Here is a 17600-nt window from a genome sequence, read left to right as displayed (position 1 = left end):
CTTGTAGGGCATTACCTTGAACAATAGTTCTACAGTAGTTACCTTTGCTTCCACTGAGTATCTGCAAAAAACGCCTTGAATGCACAAGAAAGCCAAGTTACCTTGATCTTATAATATTACTATGCATGTGACAGGAATGTTATGTGCAGACATTGCAGGAAGAGAACTGTATTAGTCTACAGTAGCCAAAAGGCTTTTCAATAAAATTCATTAGTCTGAAAGGTGCTACCAGACTCCACCCAAATGTTATACATGAAGAGCAGCTGTTCCACAAACAGCACAGGGAAAGAGTAGCAATATCTGCTGTTGTTTCTTGGGTGCAAGCAGGGCCTGGAGTGGTGTGTATGTGGGGGAGTGAGTGATGGCTTGGCTATATATTTCCTCTAATTATACTTAAGAATTAATAATAGACTGAAGACACTGGATGGAAGAGGCTGAGGCTCTTTAACTCTATTTGTGTAAACTTCCTAGAGATACTGGATTGGCCACCATCACTGTAGGAATGATAGTGCTAAAACAGCTAGACTGTGGTTTGAACACATATGGTTTTTTTGATCCTCTGAAAAAATGGCAGGTCCATTTCTATATGGATGAAGTACTGTACATGCTTAAATGGGCACCAGGCTAATTAATCCTGAAATCCTGACCCTTCAAGATGGGCATTCCACAGATATTTGCTTCAAAGTGCCATCTGTCCTACTGCTAACTCCAGATGGAGTTTTAAAAGCTTCCCAAAGTATTAAACAAGTAGAAGCCAATATTGTGGGTTTTTTCCCCTCAATTCTTTGATACAAGACTCAGGGTTTCCCCAAACTTGTTGATAACCCTTCTATGCACAGCAAGTCTAATTTTAGCTACATTCATTATGGCACTCATCTCTGAACAATAGAATAGAAGAAATAATTTTTAAAAAACGACAGGAACAATTATTCTAAATACAGTAGACATAAAACATAGAGGGGGAGAAAAAAGAGAATATGGTAAGAAAAAAATAGAGATGTTTTTGATATTGGTATATATTGAAAACCATTGTAGTACACTAGTGTTATGAAAGGATTGCATCACACCAGGGCAAATAGAGGTTGCTCAAGTCATTTGGCAGGATACAAACAGTAAGATTTATTCAAGCAAAAAAGAAAAATCATGCTAAAAGAGCCCAAACCCTACTTGTTCAACAAGCCAACTGTGTTATCATGCCTCAGACAATCCAAGGCCAGTGTTACATTCATAGGGGAGCTGCTGCAATAAGCAAGTAAACCAAAAGTTATTAGTAATAGTCTGGATTCTTCTGGACAAAAAAATGAGAATTACCCTCTCCAGAAATATTTTGCTGACCCTGAACTCTGCACAAAATCAACCACATTCACCCCGAAGTGCCAAATCTCCTTAGAGCACACAGGGAATCCAAAGTGCCCCACATTGTTTTTTGCTTGAACCTGCCTTGAATCCTTTGGACTCAGACTAGTTTAACAAGCTTATATAGTGGTACCTCGGTTCACGAACTTAATTCGTTCCACGATTCTGGTCGTGAACCGAATCAAATTTCCCCATAAGGTTCAATGTAAATAAAGTTAATCCGTTCTGAACCATATGTATTTTTTTTTAACCACAAAAATATGAAACAAAGTACAGTACAGTACAGTATGAAGAGAGAGAACACTAACCTTGCTTGAGGAGACACCAAAAAGCTTCACAGCAAGTGTCTGTCTGCGACTGCGATCTCACCTAGAGGAAGCCACGACCACATGTCAGAGCAGGGAAGATGGCCACAGGTTGCGTTCGTCACCCAATGAAGAGTTCGCAAATGGAAGCAAAAATCTGCAAACACTGCTGTTCGCGAACCGAATTGTTCGTGAACAGAAGCGTTCATGAACCGAGGTATTACTAGCAAATTACTGACAATAACTTGCCATTTCCAATGGAACATCTTGCCACTGGATACAAGATCAGCACCTTCATATACCTGCCATTTAGAAAGCTTGAATGTTTTAAAGAGCATTGGGGACAATGCTGCACCTGCAATGAGCAGAGATACAATTAACATTAGTAAGGAGTGTAATTATGAGTTATTATGATACTGGTTTTGCATTATTGAAGACATTATTTTATTGATCTTTTGTTGTAACTTGATGTATTTGTTTTGATGATGTTGCTGTATGCTGTTTAGCTGTATGACTGAAGTGGCATAAAAGCACCCTGTAGCTGTAGCCATGTACTGAGGTTAAATCAGGAATAGTTCAAAACATATAATAAAACCCCTGCAAAGTGTTTTAAAAACAAGATAAAGGAAAAAGCAAGTGCATAGATGCCCTCTGCAAAGCAGTTCTCTTTTTTAGCCGGACAGGCTGAAGACACCAAATGCTTAAATATTCTACTTAAAATATTTCATCAACAGTGAATTTTGCTTGTGGGGTTGCTGTACCAATTATTTAGCAATAATTGGTGCATTGATTAATTATTGGTAAATATATTGGTATGTTTGATTCACCATCCTGATAATCTTAGGGTGAAGAAAGGCTGACATTCCAAAGCATAGTGAACTCTGGGCATTTATATTCAGAATGCATATTCACGTATTTCTATCACAGCGGCTGAATTCATACACTAAGGCTTGATTTGATTTAAACCACAGTTGCTGAATAAAGAAGTACAACCACCTGGTTTATAAAGCCAAGTTTTGGAAATTTTGCTCTAGTTCTCCCTCTTGTTCCCTTATATGGCAATATGCAACAGTATGCACCTCTGCATCCTAGAATGATAAGAATATTTAAAAATGAGAACAAAAACAACTATTCAAAATAAAGTAACACGTCTGAACAGATTAATTACAACAATCTGGACAACTTTCTTAATTACATTACAACAATCTGGAAAGCTCTCTTTAACAGTAATGGGAGTTGAAGTATAATACATTTCCCCCCAGCCTGAGTTAGTTTACCCAATTAGAACAAAAATGCAAATTCAGCACCATCTCACAGAACTCCCTCAAAGAATAGGTAAATCTGGCAGTTTATGGGAAGAAGTAGGTAAACCTGTCCCATCACGCAGTCCAGTTTGCTCGATATTTTCCTATGGTTTTCTTTAAAAATCTAGATATTCAGAAATATAAGTATCCAAGAATCCCTTCAGGGTGTTTCGTGTGTGCATTACTGGTCCTTTTGACGCAGTTTACTAGACTACTCTTCTTGCTTCTGCAAACTGGTGCACATTATCCGTACGGTGCCCATATTTTCTTGGAAAAAAATAAAGGACAACTCTGAAAAAGGGGCAAATCTGAAAGAGATTCATAAGGATAAAAAATCTTAATTATTTAGGCTTGTAAGTTTGCTTTACAAAGGAAAATTCAAGAGCACAACCAAGAAAAACTTTACAAAAACGCCTATTCTAATAACTATCTAAAATCAAATAGTATATATAACATTTATTTTAAAAAGACAAATCAATATCCATATTTTTCACAAGCACGTGAAAGACTGTGTATTAAGTGGTACCATTTGTAATGACCAGAATAAAGGACAAAGGTGGATTTTTGAAAAATAAATAAAGGACAACTTTCAAAGGACTGTCTTTTATAATAAAGGACGTATGGTCACTGTAATTAGCAGGGAGTAAAGCTTTCCTGAAAACAGTAAAGAAGGATAAGGGCGCTTTGAAGAAGTTTCGCTTCGAGATCTCTCTGTGATTGAGTTCATTCTCGCTTCCTCCCTTCCCTTTTGCCCTCAACCAAGATGGCCGGTATAGGGTTCCCCCTCACCTCCCCACTTAGGTTCAGAAATAAAGGCCATTTCCCCCACTCTGTTTCCAGCTAAGGAGGCATTATTGCACACGTTTTAGCTTTTCTACATTTAAAAAAAACCCAGCATCTCGACCTCCTATTTTCCCAATGGCTAAAAAAAAATCACGATTATCTATCTTTTGCTTCGACTTGGAAAGCTAGACGAGGAATACAAGCTACCAGCAAACCCTCGCAAAGGTAAATATTGGCGGTCATCTTCATACAATGCTTCTGGATACGCACCACGGGCGAGGCAACCAGAAGCAGCAGAAATAACCGGCCCGGCCGGCAGCCAACTGGCTGCAGTCGCAGACCCTGTTTCTGTCTTGCTCTCACGTGTTTGCAGACTCGCCGCGCTTCCGGGAAGCGAGGCGTCCTTCGTGGGAGCAGAGGCGAAAGCGACGCCTGGCTTTGAAGCCGGCAGACCTGTCCCCCTTGTACGGGTACGCGTTGTGCCGCGGATTCGCTTCGAGGAGGGGGCTTGAGAGAGCGCGTGGCGGGGCTTCTCTGGCAGACGCCCGGCGAATGCCGTAACCCCTCGCGGGGAGTTTGCTAAAACCTCCTCGCGTTAAGCCGCCGAGAGGCCGCCCACGTTTTTGCACTGCAATTCTTACCATCCCAGGAGTATGTAAAAAAAGTCACGATGGAAATTGCAGAGATCGGAAAGGCCTGGCGAAGATGAGGCTGCTAGAGGCTTAAGGGGCTGGTCCGAAATACTGCGGGGTCTCCGCTGAACTATCGTGGAGAGAGGCTGGTCTATCCCTATATTGTCCCTGAGAGACGTTCAATTCATATTGTTTTTAGGTCGAGGGGTGTGGGAATGTGCCCTGGTTTCCTCAGCATGCTAGGCCAGTGTTTCTTAAACTTTTTTTCTCTCAGGACCCCTTCCCACCTTTAAAAATGTGGAGGGCCCCAAAAGACCTTTTGTTTGTATGGGTTATATTTTATATAAAATCAATATGGAAAGCATCCATATTAATTTTATATAAACGTTAAAATGGATGCTTTCGCTGCTGCTACCACTTCTCACGATTATTTGGTGGGATTTTAATATTGTATTATTTTTCAACATTGGCTGGCAAATAATTTTGATTTTGCAGACCCCTGAGAGGGGCTTGGGCGACCCCCAGGGGTCCTAGGACCACATATTAAGAAACACCGTGCTAGGCCATAATATGATGTGTTTGGTTTTGGCATAACAGTTTGCATGAGCCTGTCTAATATGTTTCGTAAGCATGATTTGCGGGGTATGGTGTGCGAATCTAGATGATTGTGGCTTATTTGATAGGCCATGGTTAAATCAGCCATGATTAAATATGATATGTTAATATAGGCTCTGTCTTCCTCCTGCAGCTTTTAAAGTGTCTTATTTCTATAGTGCTGTTCTAGCTCATTTATTTATTTGTTAGATTTTTATCCTCACTTTTGTTTGCATTATTTTTCTGGAGTCTGATTCTGTGGGCTGGATCTATGTGTGAGTGGCAGCCCACAGTACACATTATTCCCTTTCCTAAAGTTACTTTGGTAATTGATGTGGTATATAAATAAATTCATGAGAAAAGGAGGGATTCTTGTCTCAATTGCAGACTCCAAAAAAATAATGCAAACAAAAGTGAGGATAAAAATCTAACAAATAAATAAATGAGCTAAAACAGCACTATAGAAATAAGACACTTTAAAAGCTGCAGGAGGAAGACAGAGCCTATATTCACATATCACATTTAATCATGGTTGATTTAACCATGAACTAATGGGACCAATCTGTTCTGCTTAGACCTATCTTGGGGCTTCCTTGGAGTGCCATATTTTAATCAGGATATAATCAGGAAGTAGATGCCAGATATTTGTACTACAGTATGTGCAAAGGTTGAAGAGACTAGATATGTTTAGCCTGGAAAAAAAATCATAAGAGGCAATATGATAGCCAAACACATGATGGATTGATTGCAGATAAAATATGGAACAAATCTACTCTGTTGCCTACTCCTGCTTTAGAACTATGTACAACCTTCCAGGGGTTGCTGAACTGCAACTTCTGTCATGCTTCATCATTGGCCACAAAGACTAATGCTGAAGGGAACTGGAGTTCATGTTACTCAACTGTTTAGCGGTTAGAATCTAATTCACCTAACTCAAATTACAAGAATGGGACTTCTGCTAATTTAGAGAGCCAGTTTGGTATAGTGGTTAAGGCACCAGGCTAGAAAGTGGAAGACTGTGAGTTGTAGCCAAAGCCAGCTGAGTGACTTTGGGCCAGTCCTTCTCTCTCTTGACCCTAAGAAGGCGGCAGTGGCAAAACACTTCTGAAAAACCTTGCCAAGAAAACTGCAAGGATTAGTCCAGGCAGTTGCCACAAGTCAACACTGACTCAAAGGCACAAAACAAAAAGAGTTTTTTTAACTCCTGAAATTTTACGGAGAGATGCTGTAGAGTAATTTCCTCTATCACAGAATGGGAAACTGTAATGGCCCTTTCAATTGTGAATACAGCTACCAATATCCCTTACTGTTGACTATTCTGGAGAAATTCTCTATCCTAGCCTAAAAGCAGCCCTGGATTAACCATTAAGCAAAATAAGCAACTGCTTAGGACACCAAGGGAAGGGGACACCACAGAGTGTTTTCCCCTACCTATCATGCCCTTTACTTTTTCACTGCCGCGCTCAACTTTAGTCAATTTTTTTGTTTGACTTTAATCTGCATTGTTAAAAAACGTTTTGTTTGGCATGGTGAGTGATTAAGGTTTAAAAGTTTGGTTTGAAGGTGTCATCAGATATCACATTTATTTCCATTTCATGGAATGAGAGTTTGTTTCTGTCGAGGGGCACCATTGTTGGGCTGTACTTAGGGCATCAGTTGGCCTTGATCTGGCCCTGCCTAAAAACAATATTTATTGGCTTATGCATGTATTCATTCAAACATTTATGTACTTATTAAGGCCATGAGGAGATTCCTTATGTTTATCTTAAAATCTTTTTATCTTTAGCAATGGAAGAATAATGGCAACAAAATTATCAGTGTTGAAAACCCCAAATTAAACTCCATCTGAGTTATGAAACCTAGGCCTGAGGCTCGCAATGAACTGTTTCATAGCCTGAGGTAAGTAAAATTTGAATTTTGTTAGCTTGATGGAGTCCTTGTTGCCCCATTTCTTAACTTTAGAGTGAAGTTCAAAAGAGTATATATTTTTTATGACCAGACTAAATTAGATTCTGAGAAATGCATGGATCAATTATATTCCTTGCCCTGTTTCCTGAATGTAGTTTTCTGAAACAATAACTATTTTGACTGAACAATGGTAAAAACCCTTAAGCTTAATCCTTTCTCCTTGAGCTACTTTTTCTATCAAAATTGCATTGGGGAGATATTGTTTTCCATGGACAAAGCTCGTGGCTTCTTCTCCTTTTCAGGATTAATGCTATTTGGAGCAGATTCTGCTTTGCATTCAAGTCTAGTACGGAGGATCTCATTGCAGTTCAGATCTGCAGGATTGCTTTTAATGGAGATGGTCAGAATGTGTAATGGTATGTGGGAATGACCTTGGGGGAGAGGAGGAAGAGCCGCAGACTAGGCAACAGTCAGAAGAGGCAGCTGACCCCACTGAAGGAATGGGGGCATGGCAAATATCTCAGAAGGGACCCTCCCTAGTTTCTTGGACTGTAAAGGCGAGCGGAGGGGAGATGTACTTTCAGACTTGCAAGTTTCTGTTAATGTAATCTTACAATAAGGGTAGAGCTAGTACTTCTGGATGTGCTTCTTGTCTGGACTACCTCTCAAGGCTGACAAAATGGGTCTGGATTATACTCCATTTGTAATACAACCAATTTACATGCTTTGCTCTGATTTTTTTGGACAATAAGGTAACCTCTACTTTGCTAAGCCTAATCTTAAACCTAATAAGTTGTGTTTGCATCCACCCTCTGAAAAAGTTCAATATTTCCATGCCAGTTATGAACATTTGTACTGATGTAAGTTTTAACATACGGGTGAACAAGAATATATGGTAAGAGATTATCTCATGAATGTCAAGAAGAGGCTTTGGCTGAATTTACCTTTCATGGTTTAGACAATGTGGTTTGTTTTGTCTTTGGCATACTGCAATGTATGAGCCACAGTTTATAGCTTAACATGATATGTGAATCAGGCCTCCACGGATAGTTCCAAAAACCATGTTTAAAGCAGACCATAGTTTTATTTTGTGAACCTAGCCTGTGTGTACATATTTAAAAAATCTGCAATTACTTTAATTACCTTTTCTCTTTCCTTGGAAGTAGTTGTGAATTATGTGGAAGTTAAATACTTTGGGTATATGATCAGTAAAGCTTGACTGAAGACTGTCATAAAAAAAAAAACTTTTCTTTCTAACAGGAGTGACATTGCTTCTGGGCGACAGCCAAAGAGAAGGAGACTAGTTGAAACATGCAACTAGTTTCATGTCACGTAAATACCCCTTCTAAGAAATTTGGCCGCCCTCTTTAGAATGAAATAAATAGATTGAATAAAACTTGCCCGTCACATCCTTTCTGAAGCATTTTCAAATCTCAAGCCAAAATATGCACTTTATCAAATCAATTGCACTGTTGGCATTAATGAGTCTAGGAAGGCGTCAAAACTGATGTTGACCCATACCTGTCTTCATTTTAATGTACTCTTATTACTTACTTGTTTCTTTTATCTTACTGTGGAACACAGGATGTTCTTTGGGGGAAAAATCCCTAGCTCTGCCTCCTCATAAATTCATTTGTAGCCAAATTGATGATCTGCTATTGTTGAAGTGTGAGTTGGCTAGTTAGGTGTGTGTTATCTGTTATAAAGCAGGGCTTTTAAAACTCTGTTCTGGAGAACCCCAAGGTTCAATGAGAACTTAATGGGGCCTCATGGGAGACTAAAGATAAAAGTAACAAGAATTCACTCAAATGCAGCCAGTTTTCAACCCCCTCTTGATCAGGGGTTCTGGGAATTTTTATTTTTTGCTAACAGGTTTCACAGCCTGAAAAAGTTTAATCAGTCTTGCACAGGACTGTTCGTTAATATGATGAATAAATTTTCTCAATAATTTTTGTATTGAGCTGCTATGAGCCTGTTTCTTTTCAGCTGTAGTTGAAAAGTGGATTACTGTCTTCTTTGTAGGGGCTGTGGCAATATCTCTTTCTTTCAGAAAATAAGGATCTCCTTTTAATAACCAGTGCACCTATCTTTATTTGATAAACAGTGCAATTGATTTGATAAAGTGCATATTTTGGCTTGAGATTTGAAAATGCTTCAGAAAGGATGTGACGGGCAAGTTTTATTCAATCTATTTATTTCATTCTAAAGAGGGCGGCCAAATTTCTTAGAAGGGGTATTTACGTGACAGCTGTTGAAGCATGCAACTAGTCTCCTTCTCTTTGGCTGTCGCCCAGAAGAACTGTTGAAATGTCAGAGCGATCTTTACAATGTCACTGTGAGTAAAACGAGGAGCCCTTTTAGATCACCAGCTCTAACTTAGATTTCTGCCAGATCATCTGCTTGCTAATCCCAGGTCAGCATTTTGGCTGTGTTTTGTAAAATCGTTGCTTGTTTTGCTTCTTCTGATTCCTGTGCCACTTACTTTGATGGCCAGAAGTAATTTATAGCAGTTGAAAAGGCAAGTGGACATGATGTAAACAACAGTCATTGTTAGTTTGTTGCATTTATTTATAGCTGCTTTCAGCACACGAAAACTTGTAGTGTGTTTAATTTAAAAATGATAAATTAGATATGTGCTGAAACTTAATGCTTGAAAAATGATTAAAATTTAGGGTTCCTGATATCTCTTTTATCTAATTCTTAGAACGATAGAGACTTTGGACTCAAAATTTTTTGGCCTGAATGATCATAATTTATTGGTTGTTCTTTTCCAGCACTACTTTCATTGAAAAATGGGATCTCCATCTAGGTCTCTTTGCCTGGAAGTTTATTTTCCATAACAAAGTGTGCCCTTCTTCATCCAGTAGAGAACAACTTGGTTTTTTCTCTTCCAGGCTCTTTTACATGGAGGCTGTTCTTACAGGAATTTTAACCTTGCCTCTGTTTTCTAAATCTGGTAATCGAATCTTGCAGTGATCTGAAAACAGATATTGTGAAGTTAATTACTCAGTATCATGCAAAGGGTAAGTCAGCAACATTCTATAAAAAGAGTGTCTGGGAAAGACATCAGTGTCATAAAAGTAGTCAATAGAAAAAAAATTCTAGTTGGTGACTGCAGGATAGACCTTGAAGACAATATTGGGATTGCTTGTCACATTAGCACATAATTTCAAGTTTTAAATGCATTCAAAAACTATATAATATGCCCTTGTATAATGTCTACAGGTAGTCTTTGACTACAATAGGGACTGGAAGATTCATCATTAAGCAGTCATTAAGCAAGACATCACGTGACTGAGACTTGCAACCTTCCCTGCTGGCTTCCCCATTGACTTTGCTTGTTGGAAGCCGGCTGGGAAGGTCGCAAATGGCAATCATGTGACTGCGGGATGCTGCAACTGTTGTAAATGCATGAAAGTTGTCAAGCACCCAAATCATGATCATGTGACTGTAGGAATGCTGTGATAGTCCTAAGTGTGAGGACCAGTCATAAGTAACTTTTTTCAGCACCATTGTAACTTTGAATGGTCGCTAAATGAATGGCCATAAGTCAAGGACTGCCTGTATCATTATTTAAGGGTTTAGGTTGATTTTTTGTTGTGGCTTTTAAATTGTGTTATGGTCTTATGATTGTAAGCTGACAAGAATTGTACAGTTTTGGTGGTATAGAAGTGAAATGAAATGATAAATTAAGGCCTAATCAGTAGGCTGGAGAGTGCTACTATCAGAAGAACTGTAGCTCTTTAGGGGAAAAGAAAGATTGCTGGAGTGTTTCCACGAATAGGCCACTCAAAACTAGACATAGTCAGTGGTGATGGAATATTGACCATACAGAGAGGTGGAATTGGAAAACCAGAAGTATATAAGTGGAGGAAGAATAGAATGAAGTATCTAGAATGCTGAAAAAGAAGATTTCCACATATTTTGCTGAGCACCAATGTGTTCCTTCATATCCAAATATGTGAGTAATTCAAATCTAATATCTGAGAAGAAAACATCCTAAACTGTTAGTAATAGATCTATATTCCTGGAAAAAGAACAGTGTTCACCTGATGAGACCATCTGTTGATAGCTGTAAAGTTATGTCTTGATCTATATTTTTAGGACAGCCATTAAAATACCTCTCTGGTGAGAGTCATGGTACTAGCTGGATGGCATCTGTTGCCCACAGAAATGATTATATCTTTTTACTTGCTGCTCCAATTTGCTGCTCCAACTAGGTTTTAGTAGTAGGAAATCTAGTAAAATAAAGACTATGGGACACTTCCTTCCAAGAATTTGTTGCTTCTCCTTACACAACCTTTTTAACCTTCCTTCCTAAGCACCTCCTATGGAATGTCTTTTTAATTATCTTGAATGTAGCTAGATATAATCTAGGTTTTTCTCTGAGACACTTTTAATGGGCTACCTTTGAAGATGCTCCAGGGATTTCTTTGCCTTTGAGAGTTTATTCAGACAGTAACCATGTATTGAAACATGGAGTATGTCTTTTTATTCTCCATTTTTTATGCTGGAGTTTATCAGAAAATAATTAACTTTTTGTTAGCCTGGATATTAGGAAAATGTACAAATCTTTATTCAATACTTGCTGATTGACCCAGTGTGATTATTTATTTACCTTATGGCTAGACCTCTGACTCTACAAGGTATCCTGGAGATTTACAAAACTGACACAAAATCACTAAAACAATTCAGCCTGTCCGTACATTGCTACCTTGCCCAATTCCAAAAATCATAAAAATCTCACAGTGATTAAAAGCTCTGTGGGATAGCTCAGTTGTAAGTTACTGATTAGCATTAAGAAGGATGGTATCTGGATCTTTGGGGGCATGCTCTTCCATTAGGCTTGAACGTAAGCTAAAAAACACTGGATTTTAGTTCTCTCTTCCCTAATTTCACTTTTGTGGGACTCTTAACTTCCCAGCTCATAAGCACACTGGATTGGGTGGTTCTACCTGAAGGAGACAATCTGCAGTACCCAGGCGCCAAGCCATAAAAGACTTTATAAGTTAAACATCACACCTTGAATAGTAGTCATAAATTTACTGGAAGCCAATGCAGCCCCCACAAGATTTGTGTTATATGATACTGGTGGTATTCTTCTCCCCTCCCACCTACCTCAGCAGAGGATCACTGCATTCTGCACTGATTTTAGAAAAAAATACATGGAGCAAACTGAGATTGCACATTAGAGTTGTATTATTGTGTTCTGGATTACTTTGGAGATTTTGGCCCTTGCTGCTCTCTCATGAACTAATCTGAAGCTTTTTATCCATTGACCAGGAGACTAAGAACCACTGGGAGGCTTCCTACAGAGACCCACTTGGCTCCTTAGATCAGCCACAAAAAAGCAATTGCAAAGAGTTTGCTTCATCCTTTCCTATCAGATGGAACATTTGCAACTTAAAATTAGTGCCCGCGTTTCTTATTTTCTTCTTCTCCATACACTATTCCTTTTCTTTTGTGCTGTGTCTTTGAGGTCATAAGTCTGAGATTTATCTCAGGAACTATCAGTGATATATTTTTGCACACCACTGCTTGCTTGCTTGCTCATTAATAGGCTGGCTTCCCTCCATCTTTGGAAATGCTTCAAATAAGTTTTTTTAAAAAAACCTTCAAATGTCATTAAGTGTCAGGACCAGTGGTTTGAGGCTAACGTTTTGCATGAAAACCGTGATTCCATTTTCAAGATGTTTATAAGTCTCGTAGAATGTTTTGCCCATCTTAAGAAGTTGATACAGTAATAAAAGCTATTTAGATGGCAAATGGTAGTCAGAATTGGTTCAAGCCATTGTGGACCCTGAATTAAAAAGTCTTCCTTGCCCCCCTCCCACTCCATGTGCAAGAGCTCAGCAGAATTGTACTGAAATCATTCTTCTGCATTGGGGATTGGATGGGGCCTCACCTTCTGCTGCATCTCAGATATAGAACAAATCAGGAATGCATAAACCAGGTATTGTGGAATCCACAGGCTATGTTGTTCAATTTTTCATTTTAGGGCTGGCCCCTGCCATGACTTCGTGGCAGAAAACTTGCTGTGCGTGCATTCAGTCCCAGGATTCAGTCTCTAGAGCAGGGTTTCTCTACTGTGTCAACTTTAAGATGTGTGAACTTCATATGCTGGCTGGGGAATTCTGGGACAAGGGAATTCTTCAACAAGGTTGAGAAACCCTGTTCTAGAAATTTTAATTAAAAAGATCTTTGGTAGCAGAACTGTTCGCATTTCACTCACTAATTGTAGAGTAGAAATGGTTGAATATGTTTTGTTTTCAGCCAGAATACCTGTTTTAGGTACTTAAAGGGTTTTAATTTTCATAGCTGAACAGAAAACATGTGCTTGAACTGGACCGGGAAATCATTCCTTTGAGCCATTCAGGAGTGAGTGATATATTCCAAACATGAGAATCCTTGGCTTTGTGGCATTCATGCTACTACAAATCTGCTATGGTTTTAGGTGTTGGGACACAACCGTTCAGTGTTAAATCCCACTGGTGGGGCTAATTGGGAGGTTAGATTTGGATAGTCAGATCAGGTTTTCAGGGTGTTATCCTTAAAAAAAAATGTTTTGTAAGTCTTGCCAACTTGGTTTCATGGTAGATACTGATATTACAGTTACAGACTAGTTAAGTGATCTTTTTCATGTTGAAGTGTTTTCATTGTGATTTGTTTTAATCTCTGATGTTAGTGCTTTCAAGCACTTTGGTACCAAACCAGGAAGATGAGACAGACATTTCAAAATAAAATAAAACTCTTTGGTCTCTGCTTCAGTGATGGAATGGAATGGCAGAGAAAGAACCTTGAGTTCCCAATCTGAGCAAAGCAGCCTGCTGGACTTGTCCTGTAACGTAACTCCAGAAAGCTTTCTATTGAAGCCAAACCCTGGGAAAGATGATTTACCGCCATCCCCAGCAGTTGATGCAGGTAAAAGCTGTTACTATTCTTGCTCTCGCTTAAGTGTTCCTTTCTCAGGAGACCCAGGCAAAGGAAGCAGCTTCTGCCGACAGGTCTAGTGAAAAAATTCAAATCAAAAGTAGGAACTCGTGCGCACATGTCAGTATTTGCCTCATTAGGCATTGGTCTCGCAGCGCTTTTTAGTTCAAGAATCAGATAGCAGCATTGTCCTGAACAATGTCATCTTTCACAAACTCCTGTGTTGGCTGGAAGCAACCTCATTTTTGCTGGGTTTCAGCAGGCTTTTTTACCTAATTCTGTCAGTTCTCTGTTTCCCAGAGATGGCTGTCTTGCCTGTGTGCTCTGAGCAGCTAACATTACTTTAGTTTAAAAATGAGCTTTAGAACATAATTATGCTTGGAAATAAGCAGAAGTATAAAACATACAAATACCATATGCTAAGTTGTTTGCTTTTTAAAAAAATAGTGTTTTTGTTGGGGGATAGAATGTTGATACTGGTTGGGTTCCCACTTCACATGAAGCCATGTTAACTCCACTGAAAAAAAGACATTTCAACAGCTTGCTCTATAAAAAGGGGAAATAATGTGCTTGATTCCACGGCACTCAGGCATGTTAGCCCCTGATCTTGTTCACATCTGTCAGTTTCTTTTTCTTTTAAGAAAGATGAATGACAACAACCTTCTATCAGCACTTTTTGATAAAATCTAGACAAATTATGGCTGGGTTCACACAGCACCCAAAGGGCAAGGCTTGGGGTGCTTGTTTGTGGCTTCATATGTTGTGTAAACCCAGCTTTGGTGGTTTGTAAACCATGGGCTATGGCTCAGAGTATTAGTTATGTGTGGTTTATTCGGTAAATTATGGCTAAATAAACAAGGGCTTAGTTAGTGTGTCAGTCTGTAGCAGCCTTTCTCCAATCTGGTGGCCTTTTGTCCTGTTGGAATGGTGGAGTTAAAGTCTAACACACCATACAAAGTGGAAGAAAAGTGAGACTAATATATTAGTGGGGCAGACTTCAAAGTCTCATTGCATTGCATCATGCCACGCACTCTAAGATAGAAAAGTGCTCCATGATTTGTTCATCTGTCTTTTTCATGTTTACATAGGCAGATTAAATAACATAAATTGCCTTCTGCCTCCTTGACTCATAACAAATGATTTGTGGGTTGTGTTTATTACTGTGTACTAGACTTCAGTAAGTCATGCAAGTTAAGATTCTTGTGATTTTTACATCTCATAGGTTTTGTGTAAAACCAGCACAGCATTTTAACTTTCTTCAAAATTGTTCTAGAAGTTAACGCATGGTTTTAAAACAACATTATTTTCTTTACCATAACTCTGTGTTCTACTGTTGACTGATGAGTCAGGCCTCTCTCACCCCAGCAGTAGAGAATTCTACATTCTCTTTATATCTGTCTTTTATATTGTGAATTGCTGCATCTGTTGACATTGTATTGCTAAAATTATTTCATGTATTGTGAAATTCTTTCACAAAGGGATTTCTCCATAGTGGCCAACATGTTGCACCTCGTAGCTTGCACTATTTAATTTCAACAATCCTGTTTCCTTTCTTTAATTTGTGTAATGACTTTAAATCTTCCGTATGACAGGTTCTTGTTTTAGCTGAGATAGTTCTGGTGTGTTATATCTAGGGAGAAATTTGTGGCTTTTCTTCTTTTGCTCGGATCTCCAGTTGCAGCTTCTGGATTTTGATTCCTTGCTCCACTATTAACAGAGATTTAGATTGCAAACAATAAATAAGAGAGGAGTTAGAATACCATCTCTGCCAGCACTTCTCTTGCAGCCATAGCTGATGTTAAAATAATATGTTTGTCAATTCTAGCTGTCATCATTCTCTTGGGAAATAAATAATTGGTGGTTCAACCTCAAAAGACTAAAGCAAATGATTGCATTGTTTATTATTAGTGCCTTTTTTCTTTCTGTTGTAAATGTGTAAACATCTAATAATCTTTTCTAAGTTTTTTTTTTTCCTGCCTTTGAAACATGCCAGAAATGCTTTATTTTCTGGCATAAATTTATTCTGGCAGAGTTCCAGAGGAAGAAATGGCAGACTGAAGATGGCTCCGCAAAAAGCAGAGCCGATGACAGTGACAAAGAATGAAGAGCTGGTGAGTAGACCAGCTCTTCGGAACCTCTCTGGACAAGGAAAGGGTGGGAGATTGCCCACATATGCTCCAAACAGTTGTTTCTCATGAGGAGACCATAAGACAGTGCTCCCTGGTGGGTTTTGAGCGCTGGGAGATGACAGGGAGATAGCCATCTTGCTCACAACCGCAGTTGATGCCTTTTAGAGGACACTTAAGTTCACAAACTTCCTTTTCTAATCACATTCAGAAATTGCTTGTTATCTACTTTTAAGCTATTAGAGACCTTTGGATCAGCAAGTTTGAAAACGCTTGGTGAGTTTTCAATCCTTATTAATTAACCTTTCAATCCTTAATGAAAGAAAATTTTAATCATAAGTTTAAGAATTTAAAAAATGTGAAATAAACAGCAAAAAGCTAAATTAGCAAAAATCTAGGATTCTTTGATCCTAGAAAGTTATAAACAGATTAAGCATACAAATAAATTTGGAATAAGATTTTGGAATTAATTATAAAGAATCTTTCCTGTGGGAAATAGATTTGTATGGACTTTTGCAAGACACAATAAAGATAAGGAATTTTAAAAATTGGACCCTAAAAAGAACTAAAGATTTTAGTTAAAGGAGAACAATATACAAGCATAATTAACAGCTATTAATTGGGACATATAAAATGATGCAAAATATTATAACCTTGAAAATACTGAAGGACCCTTTTGAAAAATGGAATCAGAAGTTAGTATCAATAACGTCAATAGCGATGTTTACTTCTGTGGATAGATCGTGTCCAAAAGTTGTTATAGAAGAAATGGCAGATGAGGAACAAGCTTTATTTGACAAGACAGAGATGGCATTGAAAGTGAATCAACAAATGATAAACTACTGGAATGACATGGAAAAGGATGTTTCACTGGGCCTACAAAATAAACCAGTCAATGTTTTAAAAATCAAAAGGAAAATACAAATTACAAAATACAAAAAAACCAAGAGAATGACCTGGATAATTTTCTTATATTGGATTTACAAAAGAGGCTTGTTAAAGCTTTGAAGAACCTTATGAGAAGGGACAAAGAAGAAATGAAAAGAAAGCAAATTCTACAACATTATTTGAATGGACTAAAGTTAAGACTTAGAAGTAAAATGAAGGAATATAAAGTTGGTTTAGTAACCCTTAATGGACTTTCTGCTGACGCTAGGACTGAAAAGATGATGCTTTATGGATTTGTCTATAGATAAGAGATGGGATATGGGATGAAGAGATCATTGGTTGTAAACTAAGAGAGGGTGAAAAGTTACAAAAATTATTTATACTTGTGATGAAGATTGGAAGTCACTTCTTTATATATTTCTTTTTTCTCTCTTTACTATATTCCTTCCTTCCTTCCTTCCTTCCTTCCTTCCTTCCTTCCTTCCTTCCTTCCTTCCTTCCTTCCTTCCTTTCCTTTTTTCTGTTTTTTTCTGCATCTTTCACTCTTTCTTTCTATTATTCTTTCTTTTAGTTTGTATTAGATTTTACTACTATAATTAAAATCCTTAATAAAAATTATATATAAAAAAAAAAGAAATTTGTTTGGCAAGGCAGTTAGCCCTCAGGGAAAGGCAGTTTCTAGGGCTACAGAAAGCTGCCTGATAGGGATGTGCAGCACTTCCAAAATAATTCAGAAAAGGTGCTTCAGAGCATGTGGGAGCTGTTATGAGATCC

The 17600-nt window shown here is 38.3% G+C and overlaps 1 protein-coding gene across 9 annotated transcripts in view; it reads left to right on the top strand.

Annotated features, from left to right (window-relative positions):
* The first annotated feature begins 3723 nt into the window (after positions 1-3723).
* Positions 3724-17600, top strand: part of SHLD1 (shieldin complex subunit 1) — a 59942-nt gene continuing 46065 nt past the window's right edge. For 2 of the 9 annotated variants that reach the window (XR_015795099.1, XM_088134826.1), the window contains exons 1-4: positions 4083-4218; positions 6761-6873; positions 9777-9905; positions 13651-13803. Coding sequence is in view for 7 of the 9 variants with exons in the window: in XM_088134826.1 (XP_087990952.1) it covers positions 13653-13803 (151 nt within the window). In the remaining 2 variants the exon portion in view is untranslated. Of the gene's footprint in view, positions 3974-4080; positions 4219-6760; positions 6874-9159; positions 9296-9776; positions 9906-13650; positions 13804-17600 lie in introns of those variants that run through there. The other 7 variants (XM_088134834.1, XM_088134860.1, XM_088134854.1 and 4 more) reach the window with 7 other exon arrangements.

This window comes from Python bivittatus, unplaced genomic scaffold, assembly GCF_059951505.1.
Source record: "Python bivittatus isolate LINGU-HERP-01145 unplaced genomic scaffold, Pbiv_v1 ctg000020_np1212, whole genome shotgun sequence".
Lineage (NCBI taxonomy): Eukaryota > Metazoa > Chordata > Lepidosauria > Squamata > Pythonidae > Python > Python bivittatus.
This window is presented reverse-complemented; position numbering and strand designations above follow the sequence as displayed.